Source organism: Myotis brandtii, unplaced genomic scaffold, assembly GCF_000412655.1.
Source record: "Myotis brandtii unplaced genomic scaffold, ASM41265v1 scaffold13, whole genome shotgun sequence".
NCBI lineage: Eukaryota > Metazoa > Chordata > Mammalia > Chiroptera > Vespertilionidae > Myotis > Myotis brandtii.
The window spans coordinates 889,911-912,571 of record NW_005354595.1 but is presented as its reverse complement, the minus strand read 5'-3'; the positions used below and the strand labels follow the sequence as shown (position 1 = coordinate 912,571).

General features: G+C 36.7%; 1 protein-coding gene across 4 annotated transcripts in view; it reads right to left on the bottom strand.

The window, feature by feature from the left end:
- Window positions 1–22,661, bottom strand: part of KIAA0368 (KIAA0368 ortholog) — a 90,838-nt gene that overhangs the window by 42,845 nt on the left and 25,332 nt on the right. For 3 of the 4 annotated variants that reach the window (XM_005859757.2, XM_014534394.1, XM_014534395.1), the window contains exons 4-17: window positions 22,093–22,211; window positions 20,998–21,147; window positions 18,264–18,432; window positions 15,549–15,688; window positions 11,211–11,292; window positions 8,965–9,084; window positions 6,978–7,063; window positions 6,667–6,745; window positions 4,587–4,636; window positions 3,495–3,561; window positions 3,283–3,405; window positions 2,344–2,447; window positions 1,816–1,939; window positions 723–803 (exon numbers count right to left, since the gene is read on the bottom strand). In XM_005859757.2, the coding sequence (XP_005859819.1) occupies window positions 723–803; window positions 1,816–1,939; window positions 2,344–2,447; window positions 3,283–3,405; window positions 3,495–3,561; window positions 4,587–4,636; window positions 6,667–6,745; window positions 6,978–7,063; window positions 8,965–9,084; window positions 11,211–11,292; window positions 15,549–15,688; window positions 18,264–18,432; window positions 20,998–21,147; window positions 22,093–22,211 (1,494 nt within the window). The remainder of the gene's footprint in view (window positions 1–722; window positions 804–1,815; window positions 1,940–2,343; window positions 2,448–3,282; window positions 3,406–3,494; window positions 3,562–4,586; window positions 4,637–6,666; window positions 6,746–6,977; window positions 7,064–8,964; window positions 9,085–11,210; window positions 11,293–15,548; window positions 15,689–18,263; window positions 18,433–20,997; window positions 21,148–22,092; window positions 22,212–22,661) is intronic. The other variant, XM_014534397.1, reaches the window with a different exon arrangement.

The following is a 22,661-nucleotide window of genomic DNA, read 5'->3' as shown; positions in this document are numbered from 1 at the left end:
TGTGTGGGTGTGTGTGTGTGTGTGTGTGTGTGTGTGTGTGTGTGTGTGAGAGAGAGAGAGAGAGAGAGAGAGAGAGAGAGGATGAGCAGAAACCTGGGGTAAATAACCTAATCCTCTGGAAGTCCAGTTGTGTTTAATCTCCACTAACACAAGAATTTGAGAAAATGGGTTCCAATCATCTCCAGAAGAGCAAATCTGACACCATAAAAACCTCTGATATAAACTGACTGCTCGGGAGTCCTCTGGAAGCTCGTTCCTTGACAGCTAAGATAGGACAGGCAGCAATTTCATTGTGAGGAATCCTATTCTCGTCATTTAATTAATGCAAGTCAGTGACCTAAACAACAGAATTTCCCTTAGAAAATTGACAAGTGAATCTCACTCTCCAATCTTCAAAACTAGATAATCCAAACAACTTCAACATATTGTTGGCTTTAAAATTCAAATCTATTTGCTGTAAAATCTAAATAGTAATAAATGTGGAGCATCCAGTTCTTTCACAAAGAGAATCTCAGCTGAGATAAATGTATTTATCAACTCCACTATGAATTAAAATAATTCCAATTACCATTACTGTTTTTCTAATAAACAACTATTAAGAACAATGACACCACAATATGAATTTATCTAAAACACAAAATATTTGCAGACATCTCTTTGGGTGTGACATTATCTTTTAGAATATTCAGAGAACACAAAATAGAAATATATGCCAATCCTACCTCTCCAAAGGCTGCTGGATTAAATGGAAGGACAGTGGTCCCAGTCATGTACTTGGCTGGAGTTTTCATTCGATGGGAAGCCTAACGAAATAAGCCCAAAACAAACACCATTACTGAAAAATGGAGCACATGTCCTTCCTCAGTTTGAAAATAACTGTACTTCAAGCTGCATTACTGTTTGAAACTGGTTCTTTCTAGTCAAAACATTTTTCCATTAATCATGCTGGCTATTCATGTCCCTCACTCTAAATGACAGGTGTGTTGCATTTTCTTCCTCATGTTTTTACTGGTTTGTTTTAAAAAGAATAAACCTACTCCAGGCATCTACTGACACTGCCACCCCAGGCCACTGCATGCCAGCTCTTTATTAACAATTGAAGCAGGAAGAAAATATGCACACAAGAGCATCTTCTGACCACAAATAGGACTGTGCGATGGAGAAAAGAATCATGGATGCTTAGTACTGACCCTCCAACTCCCTTCAGATGACTATCTGAGCAAAAAGCTAGGACCACCAGTAGAGGCAGAGTATGCTGGAGTACACCCCCCTCCCCCACCCCTCCTCAAAATACTCAAAGAAACACTGATATAAACAGTGGAATAGGATAAGGGCTGGGGGTCAGGACTGCCAATACTCTCTGATCTATCAACAGAGAACACTGCCAAAACAGGTGACTTGCAAAAGCAGATGTGATGTTCTCTTATGATCACAGTGGAAAAAATCTGAACTGCTCCCTGCATCATTCTTAACCTTATGATGCCTCAAGTAATGTCACTAAAAATAAAAAGGAGATGTATTTTGAAGCATGTCATACCAAGGGAACAAATTTCAAATACAGCCGAAGTGTTGAAGAAGATAAAAGAAATTGCAACCAATGTAGATTTGGTCAAAAGAGATCAATTACATTTGAAAATAAATTTTTTCTCTTCATTTTGTACCTTCCTCTTATTGTAAATATTGACATTGTTAGAACTGTTACTACTATTCAACACCAGTGATGATAACATTTTAAAGATGTCACTAAAATATGTACGTTCAATTTCATCATCTATTATATAACTCAAACTAATTATCTGAAGTCCAATGCCTTACCTTTTCTTGGATATAATATACCATTTCTGGGAAAGAAGGCATCTGCTTAGAAGCACTTTCTTTTCTGTTTTTACCAGGAAGACACCTTAATACTCGTTGTGCTTCTCCATGAACTTCTTCCCGTCTTTCAGACAAATAAGAATAAAAAATCAATCTTACCAATTGCAGAATAATAATTTGAAGACAAAGAACAGCAATTTTATTTGGCAGCTGAGGTTTTGAGAAAATGCCTTAAATATATTCTTGGCTATCTAAGCACGGTCATAAGATACATTATAAGAAATTACTTCTTTTGGGCAATTTCTTGAGATTTGAAGAGTCATGTGGCTTGCATCTTTGAATTTTACCCACAAAAAAAAAAGAGACAGGCTATGACTACAGATTTATATCATACCAAGGGACATACTTTTAACTCTTTAATAAATTGCTTCTAAATTCCATAGACCAACATTTTAAACATAATTTTAGTAATGCTTAAATAAATTTAAAATGAACCCAAATTCAAAATTAACACCTTTAAAAACTTACGGATCTCCTGCAGCTAGTAAGAGCAAATATCTGGAGGGTATATGATCTGAGGGAAACACTGTGCTGGCAAATTTCACAGCCACCTGTCGAACTTGAACTTCAGGCTATATGACATCACACACACACAAAAACACCCACAGATTAAAAATAATTACCAACAACTCATTCTAGTCAGGATAAGTCATATTAATTATATACAATCAAAAGTTAATTTGCTATTTCAATAAATGTCTAAATAAATAAAATCAAGACAAAGCAATTGTGCAAAATCTTTGACCATGTTGCTTAAAAGTCTTTAGACAGTGATATTACTTAAAAACTACTTCTATGATCTAAGAGGACCTTCCAAATAAAGCAGGAAAACCTACAAAGACCACAGCCAGAGACTTTCTCTCTATAGATGCACGTCCTCAGCCCAACCTTGGGACCAAGGTCACCGTGAGTTTCTGGCCACAACCTGTTTCCCCAACTCTCAAACTCAAAGTCACATGAGTCAAATTTAGATATTTTGCAGGGAATATAGAGTTTACTTGGAATCCCTACAAATTTGAAGCAAAATATCTCATGCTTTTTCAGATTAGTTCTAAAGTTAAAACTGGCTCCAAAGCAAAGTTTCAATTACATAAGTATATTAAGTTAACTTAAATAGACTAATAATCTATGAATACAAAGTTCAACCAGAAAAGCAGAATCTAGCTCAGCTGGTGTGGCTCAGTGGTTGAACATCAACCTATGAAACGGGAGGTCATGGTTCGATTCCTGGTCAGGGCACATGCCTGGGATGCTGGCTCAATCCCCAGCCAATCAATTTTGTCTCTCTCATCATTGATGTTTCTATCTCGCCCTCTCCCTTACTCTCTGAAATCAATAAATATATATTTTTTTAAAAAGTAAGATGCATATACTACCAGCCATTAGAGTTCACATAGTTGGACCTACCTTTATCAAGTATGAAGCCACAAGTGCCTCCATGAGAGTTCTCTGTGCTCCTTCCAAAGTACTGTAAGCTCCAACCATCATAGATAATGCTTCTTGAATAGCAAGTCGAGTCTCGGGCTCTTCCTAAATGATAATGAAAAGTGTTTCCCTCCTTATTGGGTTTCCAGGTGAGCATCCAAGCAGGAAGCATTACTGGCCAGGTATTTCCCTACCTTGCACAAGGCCTCAAAGAGCTGCTGCACGAGAGCTATATCCTTAGTGAACAAATGGGGCATTCGACTGTAAGAGAATACAAGACTACCTTTACTACCATAAATTTCCATGACATGGAAGAAAATAAAATTAAATACAAATTTTCCTGAACCTGCAATTTCATCTCTCGACATCATGTCAGCATCATTAGGTTACCTACCCACAGAGCCAAATATTTTTATAAATAAAAATTTAATACTTCAGCTGTCTAATCCAAGTAACCCTTGATGAATAGACACATTATCCAGATATTTTCTTCTTTATCTTCCATGCATTCAGTTAATATTTCTGATTTTAATATAAAGAAAATAGATAATTAACACTAAATTGCTATTTAAACTAAAAGTTAGTGTGATAAGGGGCTTTGTTACTTCATGCCAACAGACAATGGACAAGGTGTGCTGACAAGCCTGCACTGTATCAGCTGATCTCAGGTGGTTTTCTGAGCCCTGAAGTTCCCTTCCCTGCATAGAAAGAAAAGCAAGACCTAGTCTACACAGGCCAAAGCAGAACATGCATCAGGACTAAAAGTAGCACCTGGTGCCACTGAGGATGCTGACTTCTACCTCCCTGCTTTGAAATATAGTGAAGGAAAGGAAACCAGGAGGAACTGGAAGGAGGAAAGCATACTAAGCAGAAGAAAAAAATCCATCTTTGGAAACCGGGCCACTCGGAATCCTAATATAACACTATCAGAAAAGAAAAGCACTAGCAAACCTTGTTTATGGAGATTATAAAGACTAATAGTACATAGCAACAAGAACACCCGAGGTCGAATGTTTCTAGCATACAAGAAAATGTAACCATCATGACACAATCCAGTTCAAATTCATTTCAAGACTACTATTTAACATGGTAACATATCTTTAAGTGCAAATTAAAATTTCTCATATAATTTTCCTGCTACAAGGAAGACATTTCTAAACAACCTATGGTCATTAAATGCATTTCCTTTCAAAATCACACAAACTTATTCTCCATCCATTATTAAATGCCACATACTTTTCTTAGTATACAACAGGATATCTCTCACTGAAAAAGAGTTTACTCACCTGGAGAGTTTTCCAACAGCTGAATATGCCATTGACAGTAGCTTAGGGTCCTTGAAATTAAGAAGAAAAAAAAGAACAAAAACAGACAAAAAAAAAACAACAACACAGTAAACGGCAAAACCTTTTGCTGCAATTACATGCATTACTTTATTCCTTGGTAAACCTGGTCTCACTCTGCCTAACTGCATGATATTGGCATCCAAACAAAACAAACAGAACAAGTCTAAACCCAGAATTCATCACACTAATTAGAGGGAAAAACAAATAAAACCTTTTATCCCCAACTCACTCCCAAAAGAAAATGCAGTGGTCATATATAAAAAGGTTTCTTAGCTAGTGCTAAGTTTAGGATCTTTTCAACACTATGTAACCTGCAAACACCAAAATTCATCTTTAACACGTTAGAAAAAGTTTATTAACTTATTAGAAAATTCACCATTGATCAAACAAGCTAAGATCCTCCCTTTTTCACCCAAAATTGCAGTGAGTGATTCCTTTAAAATCTGCCTTTTCATGTCTTCCACTATAAAAAATTAAAGGGATCATAGTCATCAAGTAAGTTAGTGAGGTTGCCTCCTCAAAAATATTTTACATGGTTTAATGGAAACCAATTGTCTGTCTGATTACTAAGAAAAAATAACATTTGTGTGAGCTGAAGTTTGTACATTTAACATAAGATTCACTCTCCTACACCTAGATGACCACTCTCATGGATTCAACTTTATGGATTCATCATTGGGAAGACATGCAGGTGTCACCTGCAAGTAAAGAGATTAGGGCCCTGTGGTTTATCTGGCCTCTCTAATCTATTTTTAAATATACAAATTCTCCTAAAAAGCCCCAAAGCATTTTTATATCTACCAACCATCCAAAGCATCTGACTATGTATGCCATAAAAATAATCCGGTTCCTAGGCCTTAAAAACCACACAAGCACTTTCAATAGCAGACAGGGCAGCTAGGCCCAACACTGCCCCCAAAGCTCAACTGCGTTATAACTGCACAACTAACAGCTTTTCACTAATAATAACATCTACTAAGGTGCCTTCATTGTGCTGAATAATTTATGTGCATATTTCATTTAATGTTCACAATAACCCAACTAAATGGTATTATTTTCATTTTTCTAATAAAAATCAAAGGTCCAAAAACCAAGTAACTCACCAAAAAACAAAACTAGGATTTGAACTCAATTCTGACTCCAAGTGGCAAAATCTTAATCACTATACTATTGCAAACATGCATTCATGTTTAACTAAGACTTAGGAAGATAATGCTAACTAGAGTTCTTGAGACTTTATTTTTTAAGTAAATTCCCCTGAAATACTGGAGATGGTAAGAGTGATATTGCATGGACTAATAATAATGGGATTCGAAATGCTACAATCCAAAGAGTCCTCATTTGACTTAGCTTAAGGAATCAAAAATTTACTGAATGCATGTTTTAACAGAATTCTGAATCAGTAATATCTCAGACCCTAAGAATTAACACTGTTTCTCAATATATAAGCAAATCCAAAACACCCATATAGAAATAAATCATAAAATAAAATTTAGCCCTAGCCGGTTTGGCTCAGTGGATAGAGCGTCGGCCTGTGGACTCAAGGGTCCCGGGTTAGATTCAGGTCAAGGGCGTGTGCAGGAGGCAGCTGATTGATGTTTCTCTCTCATTGATGTTTCTAACTCTCTATCCCTCTCCCTTCCTCTCTGTAAAAAGTCAATAAAATATATTTTTTTAAAAAATAATAATAAATAAATAATAAAATTTAATTCTTTTCACTCCATTTTACAGTGCCTAAAAATAGAATAAAATGTCTTTTTTTAAATGTTATTTTAAAAAGTGATGACTTTTTTTCATAAAAACTGATTCATATCAGTTTTTAACACTTATTTCCAAAAGAAAAAGAAAAAGATTCCAGTAATTTCTGCAATTTGCACCACTTCAAGTAAAAATGTTAAGAAACGATGGAACAATATCAAACTATAACTAACTAAACCAACATGTAGAAGACCAGGAAAGTTTATAATAGAAAATATTTTAAAATATAAAATGTTAACAAAATTTGAGATAAGTTACTTACTTCTTTATACTCATTGATTAGCTTGGTGAGGCCATTCAAAAGCATTGGGCCTAATGGCTTAATCTTGATTTCTGGGCAACTTTAAAAAAAACAGCACACATACACAAAGCAAGATAAGACTCTCATAATTACATATCTTTTCAGATACTTAAAATAATTAGAAACAACTGAATAAATTAAAATAATCTACTAAAATCTGAAATTTTTAAAAGATTAGCAAACATGATTTCTTTCTAGATAAAATATACTTTAATCACTTGATCACTCCAACAGTTTAAAAACTTTATAATCAAATAGTTTGAAAAACTTACGTTATACAAATGTGATGCACAAATTGCAGAGATAATGTTCTTAATTTTGAATTTGTATTTGTACCAAAGAGTCCATCATACACCACCTATGAGAAAGAAACTAGTGGTCAAGAATAACAAATAATAAGAATAGTAATTGACTATTCTGAACTATTAGGATCCAACAGCACATCTTTTGCACTACACCTTGCTCTTCCAAAATTAATGCAGTTTTTTTTAATATATGCACACGTTTTAGCTGATAGACTTAGGAAGCCAATCGGTAATTCCAATCAATGGTCTGTGGAGTGACAAACATGATGGCTGATCTGACTGATCTGACAAGTCTGAAAAACTTTGGGGTCTACCACTAGGAACTCACATAGAGTTCACGCTGTCGTGGGCCACCACTCTGCCACTCCACGTCACACAGAGGACACTAGCAGAGGAGATCATTTTGGGGGAATTAGGTTTCCTAATTACATATAGTCATTCAGAACAAGTTATACAGAAAGCTTCATGGAAAATACCGAAATTAAAGCATTCTAAAGTGTACAGACAGGGTATAGGTGCTCCATGTATTATGTAGTCATGTCTAGATAGCAAAAATATCATATAGTAGATGAGGACTGTGGAATATCCAGAGGGTTGACCTTAAACATCAATATCAAAGAAATCTAAACTCCTCAAATTCCTACTTTATATGGGAAAGATAGTCTTACACTTCAAAAGAAAAAATCCTTCATACTGTTTCCTAAAACTACTAACAGTATTCTGACCTTATTTAACAATAACATGTGACTGAACATACTACTGAGTATCTGCTGTATAATCAACACTCCACAAGGTACTGTGAGATATAAAAAAGACAAGCATTGCTATCAGGGCACTCAACCTGGTTAAGGAGTCAAGTACACATTTAAAATGACAGAACAGCCCAGGCAATGTGGCTCAGTAGTTGAGCATCAACCTATGAACTAGGAGGTCACGGCACATGCCCAGGATATGGGCTTGATCCCCAGTGTTGGGTGTGCAGGAAGCAGCCAATCAATGATTCTCTATCATCATTGATGTTTATACCTTGCTCTCCCTCTCTCCCTTCCTCTCTGAAATCAATAAAAATATATTTAAATAAATAAATAAATGGCATAGCACAAAATATAATCAAGTGCTACATCTGAAAGACATTTTTTAAGAAAATTAATGTGAAAATGCTATACTATAGAGAATAACATGGTCAGATAATAGAAACAATGGATTAATTAGAACACTAAGGTTTTGTGGGGGAAAATAAAATTCATGCTGCACACACATGCGAAGAATTGTGCGAGTTTCTTTCATATGTTCAAAATCAAGACGAGGTAACGTGTCTAGTTAAAACTATTGGTTTCTGGTAAGAGGAAGCTACCTTTAAAGGATTCTGTGATTGACAGATGGAGAAGAAAGGGGTAGGGCCAACTATGTAGGAGAATAGTAATCCATCATTAGAAATGGGAATATTGAAAAAAGGAAGACTATTTATAGGTGATGGACAATGAGTTTGTCTTTGAATGTACAAAAATTTAGGACCTATTTTAAAGACATAAAAAAAACTACAAATAAAGTGTATACCTACAGGATGGCTATGAATATTTTGGCACAAAATTCTTGCTGCTTATTATACAATGCAGTGTTACCACAACCAAATTTTCTGAAACCAAAATTATCAAGATACTGTCTGGGAAACAGTACTTGGAAAGTGAAATGGAAGCAGCTCTGGTAATTTTATGTTTCTCTGGAGACATACAACAGGTACTTGAAATTAGTCAAATATTAGGGGTACTGGGAACAAAAGTTTTATCATCTAGAAGGAAGAAGTAGCCACTTAAACAAATAAGCCTTCCGAAGGAGAGACGCTAAGAAGTCTATATCAACCTACCTCCTGAAAATCCATTAATGCACTTCTTTCTCTAAGTAAAGAGACATAAAAGTTGTAAACAGGCTGTTTTCTCTGGAAAGAACAAATTACCTGAATGTTAGCTGGGAACGTTTCTGCAGCTTGTCTGGAACGAAGAAGATGGGGGACAATCTTTAACTTGACTCTCGTACTGACAGGGTCCCTTTTCAGCTCTGGCTTCAGAACTGCTCCCTGTCAAAAATATGGTGGATTATAAATCACCATTTCAAAATTACTGTACTGAAAAAAAGTCATGAGAGAGCATCTAAATCAGTGATCTCAATCTTGTTTCAAAATGCCTTTTACACTCAAAAAATTACTGAAGTCATCAGAGCCTTTGTTTATATTGGAATGCCTATCAATACTTAATAAATTAAAGTTAAAATTGAGATATCTTAAATACTAATTCACTTAAAAATAGTATCAATAAATCTATTACTAGTATATATTTTCATAAATAACATTTTTAAGAAAAATGTATTTTCTAAAACAAAAGACTATACTGAGAGAGTGGCATTATTTAACATTTTTTATAAATCTCTTCACTGTCTACCCTAACAGAAGAGGGCTGGATTCTTTGATCTTCTGCATTAAATCTGTTGTGATATGTTGTTTTAAAATAATATTTTAAAAAACAGCTTCACACAAATGTGGATGGAAAAGTGGGGATAATTTTAGACTTTTCAGGTAATTGTGGATACTCAGATACTACACCAAAACCTGATAAGTAATCACTTGTTAAAGGTGAGCTGCCATTTGGACTTGAAATCCTTGAACTTTTGCACGCTGTTATACTAAGCCTCTGTGGTCTATCTAAGCACCCTTGTATGCTTCTGTAACATCAGAGGTCATCTGGAAAATACCGGCTCACTTACTGTAAGCGTATGTTGCATTATAAGACATCCAGAAAGGAAAACACCACCACCAATCTCATCAGAAAAGTCAGGAAGTTCTGACAAACTGTCAAGCTCATTCTAATGAATACACATTTTCCAAAATTCAGTTTTTGCTTTAAAGCTCAATTTTTATCAGTGCCAATAAATCATGTTGTTTTTCTTGAAGTCTCTTTTTTTTTTCATTTTAGAGAAATATCTGACAAGCATGTGTTTCAACACCCACAGTTTTCTCATCTACTCTTCAGATAAAATAATATTTACTGCTTCATCAAGATATTCTTAAGTATAGCTGAAATGTATTCTTTTTCTTTTTTCTTTTTTTACATGCATACTGACAGTGAAGAATAGAATGTCTGCTAATATTATTTAGTGACATAGCTTTGATGCATGCTAGGACGCCAGCAATTGCACCTACCGTTGCTTTTGCAGCATCAGTTCAAATATCAACACAGTAAAATTTTTAAAAAGCAGTAAATGCTTGCCTTCGTGGACCACTAAAAATCTCTCTGTAACCCAATAAGGGTACATGGACCACACTCTGAGAATCACTGATCTAATCCAACCCCTTCATTTTTACACAAAGAACATGAGGCCCAGAGAAGTTCTGTAATTAGTCAAATCTCTCCTCTACAGTACATTTATTATGGCAGCCACTGAGGGTAGGGGGGCCCATCCCAATTCCCAATTAATTGTTCTTTTTGCGACATCATACGCAACTGAATCTAACTAGAGCTAATTTTTAAAACAACTCTTTAAAGTTTAAAAATAAGCAAACAAATAATCCCTGTCTGGGTTTGGACTTGGAACATTTTCAGACATAACTTATGTTATTAAGCAAACATTTTACTTCAAGGCTTCAAAAGAACCTACCTATTGCTCTAGATTCTAGACCAGGGTTCAACAAAGTACAGCCCATGGGCCAAATCTGGCCCACCATCTGTCTTAATAAGGCCTGTGAGTTCAGAGTAGTTTTTACATTTTCAAATGATGTTGTAAAAATCAAAATAATATTTCATAATATGTAAAAATTACATGAAATCCAATGTCAGTGTCCCTAAAGTTTTATTGGCACACAGTCATGCTCCTTAAGTTGTGTGTGGCCTACGACTGCTTTCACCTATGTCAGAGTTGAGTAGTGGCAGCCTCACAACCACATGGCCAGCAAAGCCTAAAATACTGACAAAAAAAAGTTTATTGACTCCTAATCCAGACATTATTTAAGCACTTGAAATGAAATCACCAGATCAGGTAAACTAAGTCTCCAGGAGATTTTACTCTACCTAGACTAGCATGGCTTAAAACTATTATTTCCTACAGCACAGGTTCAGCTTAAATAAAAATAGGAAAAAATGTTCAACTACATAGAGCTCATGTAACAAAGTACTTTTTATGAGGATGTGAGGAAACATAAAAACAACCCACCTCTTTTGTCTTCAGTGGTATATCGCCAAGGTATACTTTGTACATCTTATTAATGATGGCAGGATTATTCCAGTCAATCAAGCTACAGAAAGTTTCAACACAACTTGTTAAAATTATTATTTTTCTCCTACTTCAATGATTTCAAAAAATGATAGCCCCAATATTTGTTACCAAAAACAAAAAGTTAAAAACACTCAAATGAAATGGGCAACTGACATTATAAAAGAAGAAAAGGAAGGGGATTAATTTCATCAAAGTTTTTAGACAGAAGAAAAAAATTCACTTTTTCCACTTTGATCAGTAGATCAGTTCCAATGGTCCGATCTGGTACTGCAGCACAAAACACTAAACTGTGTTCACTCTCAGGGACCATGCCATGGAGCAGTTCCAACACAGCAGAGCTATACTATCCTTGTTCAGAAAGCCCCGGGGCATGGATTTCTGTTTAACCACTTGGAAATTCCTCACAGGGAAATTCAAAAGTAATGAAGAGGTGACCAAAAAATTTTTACCCATTCAAAGACACAATCCTAGGAAGCTTGCAGCCCATTGCATTTCTCAAATATTGTGCCACTATAATTTCCAGCATCCTCTTCTTTATTTACCAGCACACACTTGCAGGTTTAGCATCTAATCTTTTAGGCACTAAGACAAATTCCTACTTGGATCCCACAAAAAGGTGAATTAGAGAATCATGTGATTAGTGATTGGCACCCACCCTCTGCAGCAGCTCCCAGTCATTTTATAAACCTAACTAATAATGCAATCTTGCATTCCACTTGATTAGCAAGATTTAACTACACTATCTTCCGCCTTTGGTTACTGGTTCTGCTTTCAAGATATGCTCTATTTGTGCAAACACAAATTATCCTGCTGCTTTGAACGTTTTTCTAATCCATCTCTTCTGTCATAGTTTGTCAGTCTACCTCTTCTTTGGATAGCCACAATTCCACTTCTTCAAACTCATTCTGTAATTATAACTTAGTTATTATTTATCTACATCTTTCCTCAGCTGATGACTACTAACTAATCCTCAAGCTCCACTGTTGTTTCCCTTTTATAATACTCTAAGTTTAGAGATTTTTGACAAAACACCAAAAAAAAAAAAAGTAAAAACTTAACAATGGTTAACTATTAGGGATAATTTTCACTGTTTCTTTTACTTTTCCTCTTGGCATCTTTCTAGTTTTAGTTTCCTGAGTAAATGTTTGTTGTAAAAATTCAGAAACATAGAAAATAAAATTCCTTACAATCTGCACCATATCCCTCCTCTACTCCTTTTCAGTAACCACTAACTTTGCTACGTATCTTTTTCTAGACTTCTTTACGATGCATGTAAAATAGGTGGGTGGGTATGGCACATAGGTAGATTTTAAAAAATAGGTCAATAGCCGAAACCGGTTTGGCTCAGTGGATAGAGCGTCGGCCTGCGGACTGAAGGGGCCCAGGTTCGATTCCGGTCAAGGGCATGTACCTGGGTTGCGGGCACATCCCCCGGGGGAGATGTGCAGGAGGCAGCTGATCGGTGTTTCTCTCTCATCGATGTTTCTGACTCTCTATCTCTCTCCCTTCCGCTCTGTGAAAAATCAATAAAATTTATTTAAAAAAAAAAAATAGGTCAATAGCCGAAACCGGTTTGGCTCAATGGATAGAGCGTCGGCCTGCGGACTGAAGGGGCCCAGGTTCGATTCCGGTCAAGGGCATGTACCTGGGTTGCGGGCACATCCCCCGGGGGAGATGTGCAGGAGGCAGCTGATCGGTGTTTCTCTCTCATCGATGTTTCTGACTCTCTATCTCTCTCCCTTCCGCTCTGTGAAAAATCAATAAAATTTATTTAAAAAAAAAAAATAGGTCAATAGCCGAAACCGGTTTGGCTCAATGGATAGAGCGTCGGCCTGCGGACTGAAGGGGCCCAGGTTCGATTCCGGTCAAGGGCATGTACCTGGGTTGCGGGCACATCCCCCGGGGGAGATGTGCAGGAGGCAGCTGATCGGTGTTTCTCTCTCATCGATGTTTCTGACTCTCTATCTCTCTCCCTTCCGCTCTGTGAAAAATCAATAAAATTTATTTAAAAAAAAAAAATAGGTCAATAGCCGAAACCGGTTTGGCTCAATGGATAGAGCGTCGGCCTGCGGACTGAAGGGGCCCAGGTTCGATTCCGGTCAAGGGCATGTACCTGGGTTGCGGGCACATCCCCCGGGGGAGATGTGCAGGAGGCAGCTGATCGGTGTTTCTCTCTCATCGATGTTTCTGACTCTCTATCTCTCTCCCTTCCGCTCTGTGAAAAATCAATAAAATTTATTTAAAAAAAAAAAATAGGTCAATAGCCGAAACCGGTTTGGCTCAATGGATAGAGCGTCGGCCTGCGGACTGAAGGGGCCCAGGTTCGATTCCGGTCAAGGGCATGTACCTGGGTTGCGGGCACATCCCCCGGGGGAGATGTGCAGGAGGCAGCTGATCGGTGTTTCTCTCTCATCGATGTTTCTGACTCTCTATCTCTCTCCCTTCCGCTCTGTGAAAAATCAATAAAATATATTTAAAAAAAAAAAAATAGGTCAATAGATGCATCACTTGAAGAGATACTTTGGAATATTTGTTAAACAAAATGAAATAATATCTACATAATGTTCTCAACTTACTTGTTACCTCTTAACAATGTTATATTATTTTATGGAAAAATGCATACACTTAATAGACAAAACCAAAACTAATATTTAATACATCTGTATTTCCAACAATCCAATCTACCATATGGTGTAAAGAATGGAGCCAGTTCAAACACAATGAAAAGTTTTAAAGGAAAGTATTTTGATACTTCGAAACCAAATAAATTTCTTGAAAGAGATATCAGGAAGATATAGTTATAAGCAGCATGAAGAAATTTTAGACTTGGGAGAATGTGAAGAACATTCTAGTCCAACTTTCTTATTTCACAGAGTCCAAGGCCTGGCAAGGTTAAGTGAGCCTTTCAAATTCAGAGAATCAGCCAAGAGGCACTCCTCCTGTATCCTACTTCACATGCCCCTTAGTGGTAAGCCATTCCCAACCACCACCACACACAGACATAGTTAGCTTATATTTCAACAAACTATAGACACAATGAAGTTCATTTCCTTATTCTGTTACACCTACTTGTCTGGTTTCTTAGGAAAGAGAAAACTACAATGCATGGAAACTTTATAAAGCTTTATTTCCTTATCCACATTCAACTGTCTTTTAGCATGTTATTATACTAAGCATAAAAATAAATTTAGAAAAGAACTATTTCATAATTTGATTTTTTTCAACCATCTTCAATTTTTTTTCTTTGCACGTCATTTTTAAAATCAGTGCATATAACATTTTGTATTCTGCTTTATTAATTTGCCAGTACTTGGAGGCAATTTCCATGCTGCTTTATTATTTTTATGGAGGCCTGGTGCATGAAAATCCGTGCACTGGGTGGGAGGAAGGGGGGGTGTCCATCAGCCTGGCCTGCCCCCTCTCACAGTCCGGGAGCCCTCAGGGAATGTCCTACTGACAGCTTAGGCCCGCTCCTGGGAGTGGGCCTAAGCCACAGTATGGCCTCCCTCTGCAGGAGGCGACCCGGCCAATCAGGAGAAGGCACCGCCCCCATCACCCCACCACTGCTGCCACTGCCGGCCACTGCAGCTGCCTGCCCTCGGCCCTCACAGCCGCTGCACCTGTGTCCGGAAGGGCATCCCGGATTGCGAGAGGGTGAAGGCTGGGCTGAGGGACACCCCCACCCCACGCACGAAGTTTGTGCACCGGGCCTCTAGTTATAGATAATTACCTGGCAGATATATAATATTCCATATAGATACACACCAGTTTTTTAAATTCATTACCTAGCCAAAGATCTCCCTTATAATATTCCTAACCCCTTCCAGTTTTAAACTGCTTCTCTAAACAGCTTTTCTTCTTTGTCTGGTACAGAATTCTGCTCGTAAGCAAGCTGTCCTTATTACAAATTAGTTGTATTTCATAATCTCATAAACTGAATGTTTCATTACATAAAATCCTAAAAGAACAAATACATGCTGAGCAATTTAGAAATCTAGCCTCTTTCCAATTCTGAGAATTTAAAAGAGATGTAGTTTAGCCCTGGCTGGTTTTGCTCAGTGGACAGAGCATCAGCCTGCAGACTGATCAATTCTGATCAAAGGCATATGCCTGGGTTGCGGGCTTAGTCCCCAGTAAAGGGCATGCAGGAGGCAGCCAATCAATGATTCTTTCTCATCATTGATGTTTCTCTCTTTCCCTCTCCATTTCTCTCTGAAATCAGTAAAAATATATTTTAAAAAATAAAAATTAAAAAATAAAAGAGATATAGTTTACCTTTGCTTGCTTTTCAATTCTAGGTCTGCTGCCGTTGCCACACTGTGGCGAGTGTCACTAGAAGCAATCACCAGGTGGAGAACAGCCTCGAGTTCAGGCACCTGCTCAGCTTCTATGAATTTCACTATACCCAATTTGCACTGTGGATAAATGGAGGGAAGGAGAAACAGTGATCAGAGAAACAAAGAACACCAACCAAAAATACTGTTTAACATTATCAGTATGGCCATAAACCAAGGATTAATAGTAACAACAGTAGCAGCTCCTATTTAGCCAGGGACTGTACTAAACCATATATAGTCATGATTTCATTTAATCCTCACAATCTATGAGGCATTATTATACCCATTTTTCAGGTGAGGAAAGTGAGGCAAAGCTTAAGAGATTAAGACACATAGTTAGCAAGTGATGAAGGCAGGATTCAAACCCAAGTCTCTCAGATTCCAAGACAATTATGATACACAGCCTTCCTACTAGGATACACAGCCTCTCTAAAATGACAAAACCTTGAACTGAAGTCCAAATTCTAAGCCTCCAGGTAAGAATGGTGGTTTATTAGAAATACAGTTCTTCATGGATATGACATTTCAAAAGGAACTAAACTCACATTCCTTGAGTTCCATTGTATTGTTAAAAATATTAATTCTTGTCCTCAATATACTGACATCCTGAAAACAATCTGATTTGAAATGTACTCTAGTAAATGCAAGTGAATTTCTATTCAAACAGTATTCAATGTAAATAACTGGCTACAATGAAACCCAGACTAAAGAGAGATTCTGCTTAGAACTTCATGTAATGTAAAATAGCTATGAGTCTCACTAAAAATAAATATACCTGGTAAGTAAAACTTTATCTTTACCTGAAGAAATCAGTTACATAATAGTTCTTATGCATATTAAATAGGATTGATACAATTTAAAAGTATTAAATGACAAAGGATGCAATTTAAAAAGGTATATAAACATCATAAAAATGCCTGCCTTCCCTCCTCCTGTTCAATATAACTTACTTGTAATAAGAGCTACAACAGAAGAGTCAAACGTTTACTTAAGCCATAAAAAGGACAGGTATGAGAGTCAAGCACACAAAAAATGTTTAAAGGAAACTAGAAACAACACTAACGTCCATCAATAGAAGACCATGTGGCTTACATGTAATTATACTGTATACAGAGAATAAAAGGGATGGCATTTTTAAAAAACTTGATATAGTGTTAAATAAAAAATGTGAACTATAAATAATGTATTAAATGGTATGTAACAATGTATAGTGTAAAACTGTATTTGTGTGTACACACAGAGCATGACAAAGTAGGTAGCAGGATTCCAGGTAATTTTTAATTTCTCTTTATTATGTTCTGGACTAACTGAATCTTTAGATTATCATTATTTTTATCAAAATAAAAGCTGTTTATCTGGAAGAAAATATGTAAAACAAAAGAGATTTAAAAATTAGAGGAAAACAGCTTTCATCCTTGCATCTAAACTGTTCCTTTCAACCCTAGATTATGAAGTTGACAAAAGGCATACAGAAAACCTTAGAAATGAGCAAAGAATGACTAACATCAGACTGCAACTTAACGTTAACAATTGTTCTCCACCACTTACAGCTTTAGCCCTCACACAGACCTAGATTCAAAGCCTAGTCCTAGAAGTGAGACTGTGGTGAATCTCAAAACCTTTTACCAATGGAAGTAATAAATTTTATACCTCATTGGTTTGCTGTGAGGATTAAATGAGATAATGAATTCAAAGTACTCATCAGTATAGTGCCTGTCACATAGTTCACACTCAATAAAGAGTAGCTTCTGTTACTATTTACCTTTATTTCTTACTTACATCATGGCTTAAGGAGAACAAAAAAAAATCCATAAAACATGAGGAAGTAAATCTAATTTAACATAGCCCTCACTGAACAAATCATTCTATAAATTTGAGTGGCAAGAATGTCCCACTTGCCTTTTCCCCTCTCATTGGAACACAGTTTTGACCAGTGGTCACTCACATCCCCCAAAAAGAAAAGGATCAAATCACTTAGACTGCCATGGAGATAAAGAAAGGCTTGGAAGACGAACCCAGATTGCTTGAATTCCAAAATAATTACATACTGATCTCATCTGTTCTTCCCTGAGGTGCCTGATGACACAGACACAGTGAGGCACCTTCTCTGTAGAGCACCATCTTTTTAAAAAGCTGCTCAGAGAACATCTGTGTCCTGTTTAAATCCAGAATAAAATTCTTAATGCCATTTTTTTAAATTCCCAGGAAGAAATATAAAAGGGAGTCATGCTTTCTCCCATATTGTCACTTCTGAATACAGGTTCCTCACTTTACACAAAATGTACAGCCCTAAAAACACTAAATAATGTAGGATAATTTGTATTTTAACTGCAGCAAAGCAGCTAAATAATTATTAAACCCATAATTTAAAACTAAAGTAAAAGAAGTTAAATATACTCAATTCATAAGTGGGCTGTATTTCATACTTGAAATATGTAAGCAATATTAGAAATGCTGAAGAAATCCCACTCCTCCCTTTCCCTGGGGCTTTAACAAGTAACTGACATGATGAAGAGAACAAATCACATCAACTGCTCCTTCAAACACATTTCAATAGAGAGCCTGAACACACTGTGTGGCACATGCCTTCATGGACTTCACAGGGGCGCATGTTCAGGGGCAAGCTGCTTTATGAATAAACAGTATGTGATACCTGTTCCAACTGTTCAGGTGTCCATGGGTTATCACCAATAACTCGTTTAGCTGCATAAAAGCTCATTCCTGGGGGAGGCTGTGGTATGCCAGAACTTCCCCCACTATTTGAAGAAGAACCCTGTGCTGAAGATGAATTTTGGCGACTCTGGGATTCATTTAACACATATCTGGAAAGGAAATAGAAATTTTACCCCTCTCTATTAAAACACATACAAACACATGCATATATAATACACTCACTTATATACCTTCCTCTCACAGAATTTTGCTAGAAGAATAAACACATCTGTTCAACTTGGTTACAAATAAACTATAGTAGTTACCAACAATAAATATATTTTGTTCATTCTCAATCTATAAACTATTGTTCTAAGAGCCATTGTGGACCCACTGCATTTTGAGTTTTTAGTTGACAAATACAGAGAAATGTTTGACTTTGGGGGGGGGGGGCGGATAAAAAAATATTGCTCTATACTCAAAGCAGAGAATATTTTAACAGTCATTTCTATTGCTGTTAAGTTGCAATTCACCTTCAATTCTCCTTGAACTCCTTATGTCCCTGCATTACAAAACCCACTAAAACCACTTAGCTCATAAGCACATAATGTTACCAAAATAAAAAAGATCAAAAAGCTCAAAGAGGAAAAGAGAATCAGCTTTTCCATTGTATATTCAAAGCCCTTCACAGCTATTATTTATTTAATTTATCATCCTATTTCATTTTTAGCTTCTATAGATTAAAAATGAGATTTCTGGTAAATTCATTTTGATCCAATCGAATTGGTATACCTCATCTACAAAATTTCTATGTGAAAATTAATTCAAGTTCCATCAGACTCTAAAAGTATATGCTGACAAATCATCAGACCGAATACTAAATAAAATACCTACTACAATAAAAACTAAAGAAAACATTCAGAGCTTGATGGCATAGTAAATTATACTATATTACTTACATGCCATATTCATTCAATTCCTAAATTCATCTTTTTAAATTACAAAAAAAAAAAACGGTTAAGGAATCACTATTTTTATACAAACTAGGCAAACTCTCAATGGTAAGAAAAATGTGAGGAATCACTGGCTTGGTACATTATGTAACTAAGTTAAATTTGGATTTCACAGTTTATTTACCAAAGCCATCATCACCTGCCAAATCTGACTGCCTCCTGATATAACAAATATAAAAGGAAATTTTCATTTATTTCTAAATTATAGCAAGATTGGTGGCAGCAAGTAAATCAATCAATAATTACTGAACAGCTAACATTGTACAAAACATCATCCTAAATACAAGAGAGAGGAATACCAGGAGGGGTAAGATTGAGTCTCTGCCATCTGTAGCAAGTTGAGACAATAAGACAACAAATGTCACAATCTGACATGTCAGATGACATAGGAAATGATATGACAGAGGTAATGGAAGTGACAGGTAGAGGTTAGTAGAAGTGTCTGAAGGTCCAGAAAATAAAGCCACTAAACTAGAGGGGTAGGAGGAGAGCGAACTGGAGAGGAAAGAAGCCATACAGCATGCACTCTTATGTCTAGACCCACATGTCAAGCTTAGAGTGTATATTGTAGTTTTAATCAGGAAAGAAACATAATGAAAACAGTATTTGAGAAAAGTATCTGGCAGCAATACAATCTAGAAAATAAGCCGAAGCAGATCATAACTAGGGCACTAAGCCAGGGACCAGACCAGGCCAGGGACCAGCTCTTGACTTCGAGGAGCTCCCAATCTATTAGAGAAAATGGACATGTCAACTATGCAATAAGAACACAAAATGGCAATGTGTATAGATGGTTGATTACTGATAAACATAGTTGACATCTCAGCTACTTTGAGATGCTTTTTCAAAGTAGATTTTTGGCTGTTGTTTCTTTCAGCATTTCCTTCTTCTTTTCTTCCTTTGTTCATGGGGAAGCATTCTAAGCAAAGAACCGTATTCTCTTAAATCATAGAAAGGCCTGGACACATAAGAGTGCATGAAGCCTTGGCTGGGTGGCTTAGTTGATTTCAGTGTCACCCCATACACCAAAAGGATGGGGGTTCAATCCCCGGTCAGGTGTGTAAGGGAGGCAATCAATGTTTCTCACACATCGATGTTTCTCGTTTCTCTCTCTCTCTCTCTCTCTCATAAATAAAAACATGTCCTCAGGTGAGAATTAAAAAGAGAAAAGAGTATGAATACATGAGTGCATGTATGACTGGAAAACACAGCCCAAGGAATTTAAGGTGTGTTTTAAACATCAGGAAACTATGGCAGTGTAGAAAGTTTTGAAGAGTAGCTGATGAGAAAGTGATGACAAGAGTTGGAAAGAGCCAATACTAGATGGCTGCAAGGGGGAATGGTCCCAGGGCACATCAAGGAGAGGGAGGAGGTACTGACATTGTAGCAACCAGGAAAAGCTGAAGGCAATTCATAATTGTATGCCTACATGGCTAAAAGAACCATCACAGCGTATCACATAGTCATCACAGGCAGTAAAGAAGAGGAACTATTTTATGGGGAAAGACTGATTTCAGCTTGAACAGGCTGAATCTGAAATCACAACAGCAATTCCACACCTCTAAGGTCAATAAGCAGTGTGGCTGGAGTTCAGAGAGGTCAGGGCTACAGCAAAACACTGAGACTCATCCATTTTCAAGTGAAGGCGAATAGTTACCTCCACACAGGTAAAAGCAGTCATGAGCAAGGTTGCTGTGTTTTGTTTTCATTTCTTTAACTTACCCATAAGGCATCAGAAGGACATCTAGCATGAAGTCCAAAAGCAGCTGCACAGTCTTTGGTTTCTCAGCAAGATTAAACGGAGAAGCTGATTTTGATGATTCAACAGGGTATTTCATGTGAAAAAGGGTTGGTATTAAAAGATGCATTAAGCTGAAAAAACAATCACATTTAATGCAACTACTTAAAAAACATGGTTTTTATACATGAAATAACAGACAAAACAAATATCCCATAACAAAAAGTGGCAATTGTAGCAAGGGCCACTCATTTCAATACCACTAGCGTACAAAGTCCTAATCTAGGGACTGGCCTAGATTTCCTTCTTATTGAAAGTTCAGTACATTGAATGTTGGCATTTAGCCCATCTGGCTCATCACCAGAAGCACGTGGTCTCTGAAAAAAATGTACACAATATGGGCTCAGTGCTAATATCTGTCAGCACAAGAGATTTTATATTAAACCTTAGGTAAAGTTTAACTTATAACATGTCCTTTTGATAAATTTTTTTCCTTTCCACAGTTAATTAAAATAAAGTTATTCTAAAGCTAAAGAAATTAAAAATCCATCATGTCAATATTTGAAATATAATGAAATTTCCAGTGAATTTAAGTAACACAGCTTCAATAATTCCTTCTTTCACAACACCTTTTGCTATTCTTAAAACACATGAAAAATGAACTGAAAACATTATTTAACTCCCTCTTCCCTCCACAATTTCATGATGAGTCTCACCACTACACGACTACAATACAGAACTCTGGGCTAAGCCTAGAAATGAAGGATGTTGTCTAAACCTTTTCACATCTCCAATTCCTGTATTAATACAAACAAGTGATCTGTCCCTTAAGAAAACTGCTCTCAAACTTTATATCCTCCAAGATAGATATGTTTTGATGAAAACTATTTTATAACTAATTTTTTCAGTCACAGAAAATTAGTTGCTTCAAAATCACTGACCAAAAAAAAATGTATTTAGATTGGGGAAAATGTTGTTTGCTCTGCACATTTTTCAATATGCTCACATTAAGAGGTTTTATAATAGTATCAACAGAACAATAATGGTGAGTTGAGGTAACATAATTGAGGAAAGCATACCTATCCTGCTGTGGCTGAGGCTTCCCTTCCATTGCAGTAAGAAGCGTAGGGGCCAGTTCACATTGTTTTTCCACTGGTAGGCGAGGATAGCCCATCTTAACATAAATTATAGTAAAATTCTAAAGCAACGGGAGAAAAGCAAGTGAGTGCAAAGGAAATAATCTAGGATTTCAACATAAACATATTGATAACTTAGGGAGTTATAACAAAGAAATTGCATCTTCCTTCCATATGTTATCACATGTTTATTTCAGCTTAACCAACTATTGTATTTCAGGATGATGGCAGCCCCACATATTCAAAATGCTTGCTTTAAGATGGGCCTTATGTGAGAGAGCAACACCTAACCAATGAATCTACACTAATAAAAGAAAAACATGGTAATTGGCGTACGACCGCTACCCTTCCCATTGGCTAATCAGCATATCCTTATGCAAATTAACTGTCAGCCAAGATGGCGGCCGGCAGCCAGGCAGCTGGAAGCGAACATGAGGCTTCCTTGCTTCAGTGACTGCAGACTCCAACGTTCCCCGCCTGACTTGCCGGCCTCTGAGCTGGCAGTTTGAAAC